The 1459-nt window shown below is 38.5% G+C and overlaps 1 protein-coding gene across 5 annotated transcripts in view; it reads right to left on the minus strand.

Moving 5' to 3' along the window:
* Positions 1-403: 403 nt before the first annotated feature.
* Positions 404-1459, minus strand: part of LOC112141016 (FERM domain-containing protein 4B) — a gene marked incomplete at its 3' end in the record, with an annotated part of 15937 nt that continues 14881 nt past the window's right edge. For 4 of the 5 annotated variants that reach the window (XM_036211121.1, XM_024264064.2, XM_024264065.2 and 1 more), the window contains 3 exon segments: positions 404-539; positions 614-664; positions 752-977. In XM_036211121.1, coding sequence (XP_036067014.1) covers positions 404-539; positions 614-664; positions 752-977 — 413 coding nt within the window. 5 annotated transcript variants of the gene reach the window in all.

A 1459-nucleotide genomic window follows, 5' to 3' on the forward strand; every position in this document is an offset into this window, starting at 1 on the left:
GTTGAATCCAGGATCAAGTTCAAAATCCTTCTGTTAACCTATAAGCCCTGAATGGTGTGGCCTGCCTGTTTAACTGTTTTTTTAGATTTCATTTTGCTCTTTTACATTTTAAGGATTATCAGTTTCAGTTTCCTGTCTCTCCTCTCCACAGATTCTTTTCAGATGCTTCATGTTGTTTTTCCATGTTTTTGTTTTCAATAGTCACTGCATTTGTGCCAGACGTATTAAAATAACCTATAATAAAATCACAGGCAGTACCTGAGCCGGAGTTTGTTTACAAAGATCTGCTTCCAGAGACTTCAGGGTTATATACTGTCATATACTGTCAGTGAGAGCTCCTGCTGACGGGTAAGGAACACAGTAATGCAGCTGGACCTGATGGAAAGTATCACCTTATCCTTACCTGCTGACTGCCAGCTGGTCATGTGCTGCAGCCTGTCTGTCCTTCATCTGAGGAATCTGCAGGGTCTTTGCATGGTGCAGTACTGTTGAGTACTGGACCGTTCCAAACTGCTCTCTCTGGGAACCGAGGTCAGAATCTAGGAGACGACAGCAGCTGACGAATGAACTGAAGACCGAAAAATGAACCAATATTAAAGTTCTCATGACTTACTGTCATCCAGAGAGAGTGATGGAGAGCTGAGTTCTGAGGAGTCGACTTCATCTGATGATACAAGATAACAATATTAACCATAACCAAATGTCTGAATTGTGGTAAACCAGCAGACCTTCTTACGCGTAAGTAATTTACCTGTTGACATTAGTGAAACCACCTGTGAGGGTTTTCTTCCTTTTGTGATCTTTAGGCCGTTTCCTGGTTTCTCCTCCTGGTTCCTCCCAGCGTTCATATAATCGTATCTCCTCTTACTCTTCAAGGTCTTGTAGAGGTCACCTTCACTTACTATCCGTTTGGATGATTCCACAATCTTCTGCTGCAAAGCAAATGTGCTCTCCAGATCCCTAAAGAGCGGATCCTGCTGGAGAAACAAACGTCTATATTGTTAATTACTAACCAAATGCAAATGAACACCCTACAATAAGAAAAAGTACATGTTTTCTTTTGCATTGTGCACTTGGCAATAAAATTACAGACTGTTGAAAATTAAACAATATTGAAAGGTTGGTTGTTTCCTTCAAATTTGATCAAGAATTGTAACAAAAATGTCTCAGTGGAAAAAGCAGCACTTCCCAGAATGAGGATTTGATCTTTTTGATCTTTTTGTCGTCCAAATCCCTGTTCAATCAATGAATTAACCAAACACTCATTACTAGGGGTGTGTATTGGCATATCACGACTTGATTTTACTAAGTCTGAAAGTTTTGGAAGGATTCTAAGAAAAAAAGAGAAAAATTAATAAAACAGATAATTTAGAAGTTTTTTAAATTATTCTTTAATGATGACAAAGGAATAATATTTTGAAACGATATGTGTTTAACTTGAGCAAATAATGAAACTGAT

The sequence above is a fragment of the Oryzias melastigma genome, unplaced genomic scaffold, assembly GCF_002922805.2.
Source record: "Oryzias melastigma strain HK-1 unplaced genomic scaffold, ASM292280v2 sc00591, whole genome shotgun sequence".
NCBI classification, from domain to species: Eukaryota; Metazoa; Chordata; class Actinopteri; order Beloniformes; family Adrianichthyidae; genus Oryzias; species Oryzias melastigma.